At 31.6% G+C, this 1,288-nt stretch overlaps 1 protein-coding gene across 1 annotated transcript; it reads left to right on the top strand.

Moving 5' to 3' along the window:
- Positions 1-256: 256 nt before the first annotated feature.
- LOC109593095 (uncharacterized) lies at positions 257-1,144 on the top strand. The gene is made up of 4 exons (XM_020008335.1): positions 257-623; positions 694-859; positions 906-941; positions 985-1,144. The coding sequence occupies exons 1-4, from the start codon at positions 359-361 to the stop codon at positions 1,118-1,120; spliced, it is 603 nt and encodes a 200-aa protein (XP_019863894.1). The 5' UTR covers positions 257-358; the 3' UTR covers positions 1,121-1,144.
- The last annotated feature ends 144 nt before the right edge of the window (positions 1,145-1,288 follow it).

Here is a 1,288-nt window from a genome sequence, read left to right as displayed (position 1 = left end):
ATCAGTAACAGTATTATCACATACAACCTCACCAGTACTGAGAGATGTATCATATTGAATGATCTAGTATTTGGTACTGAGTATAGCATCAGTGTAGCTGCTGTTAATTCTGTTGGAAGAGGTCCCTTCAGTGATCCTATTGTAGTAGAGATTGGAATAGGTATGTAATTATTATTATAATGTGGAGAATGTGCTTTTATTTTAAGATGTAGTACCTGGTCCAGTTAGTTCAGTATCCAGTATCATGGACACTACATGGGCTGTTATCTCATGGAGTGTACCTAGTTATATTCCATCAGACTATCCCATTATCACATATGAGATAGGATATCATATCTTACAGTCTGGTAACTGTTTGATGGAAAATTATAATGACTTTAGTATTCAAATGCTACATTTTTCTAATTCAACCAATGGCAGTACATTTATTAACATTACTGGTCTTAATGATATGTTTTGTTATCTGTTTGGTGTACGTGCATATACTGATAATGGATATGGAGAATGGACAGTTATTACTAATGAGACATTAACACTACCACCACAGCCATCAACTAGTGAAATGTTCTCATCATCAGTTGAATCAGCTATTTCTAGCTCATCTACTGGGTATTGTTCAATAAGTAAGCATAAATTATTATCATGCAACTATTACACTTCATGTTTCCACATCTTCACTCAATCTATATACAGGTTGTCCTTTATGTAACTGCACTTCAGTCTGTAATGCTACTCCAGTTTCAGTAATCCCATCAACTAGTGATGCATCAGACAGTGTCATTGCTATTAGTGTGTTAGTGGGTATATTGTGTGGTCTACTAACTGTCAGTATTGTTATTAACATCTACTGCTTTATAAGGTATAGTTTACATTGTTTTATGTGGTACAATAATTGTTTTTGATAGAAAGAAGAGTTCATATGCTGTTAATAAGCAAACAAAGTTAGTTTATTCTATTATTTCAAGCTATTCACTACTTTAATAGAGCTAATGATGATATTGCAATGCAAGTATGTGAACCATATGAAATTCACAAGTCTAAACAAAGTGAAGAGAATGAAGGAGTCTATGATGAATGTCAAACATCACTTGATGATGTTTATGAACGTATGCCACAATAAATGTATATACTAGAATTACTTAATAGATATACTAAACATAACTTGTTAAACATTTTCACTAGTATTAGTGCAGCAATTAATATTGTTTACATATAGTTATATATTTAATTTGTTTTAGAAAAAGAACACAATTTTATTAGTACATTTAATCATCACTATCTAGATATG

The sequence above is a fragment of the Amphimedon queenslandica genome, unplaced genomic scaffold (genome assembly GCF_000090795.2).
Source record: "Amphimedon queenslandica unplaced genomic scaffold, v1.1 AMPQUscaffold_2903_Cont25097, whole genome shotgun sequence".
Lineage (NCBI taxonomy): Eukaryota > Metazoa > Porifera > Demospongiae > Haplosclerida > Niphatidae > Amphimedon > Amphimedon queenslandica.
Note: the sequence above shows the minus strand (reverse complement) of the source record. Positions and strands in the feature narration are given on the sequence as shown.

Bases quoted from the DNA above. Each gene is read 5' to 3' on its own strand.
- LOC109593095 (XM_020008335.1), top strand. From the start codon at position 359: ATGGAAAATTATAATGACTTTAGTATTCAAATGCTACATTTTTCTAAT. The intron at 624-693 runs GTAAGCATAAAT...ATCTATATACAG, and splicing joins TACTGGGTATTGTTCAATAA to GTTGTCCTTTATGTAACTGC. The intron at 860-905 runs GTATAGTTTACA...TGTTTTTGATAG, and splicing joins AACATCTACTGCTTTATAAG to AAAGAAGAGTTCATATGCTG.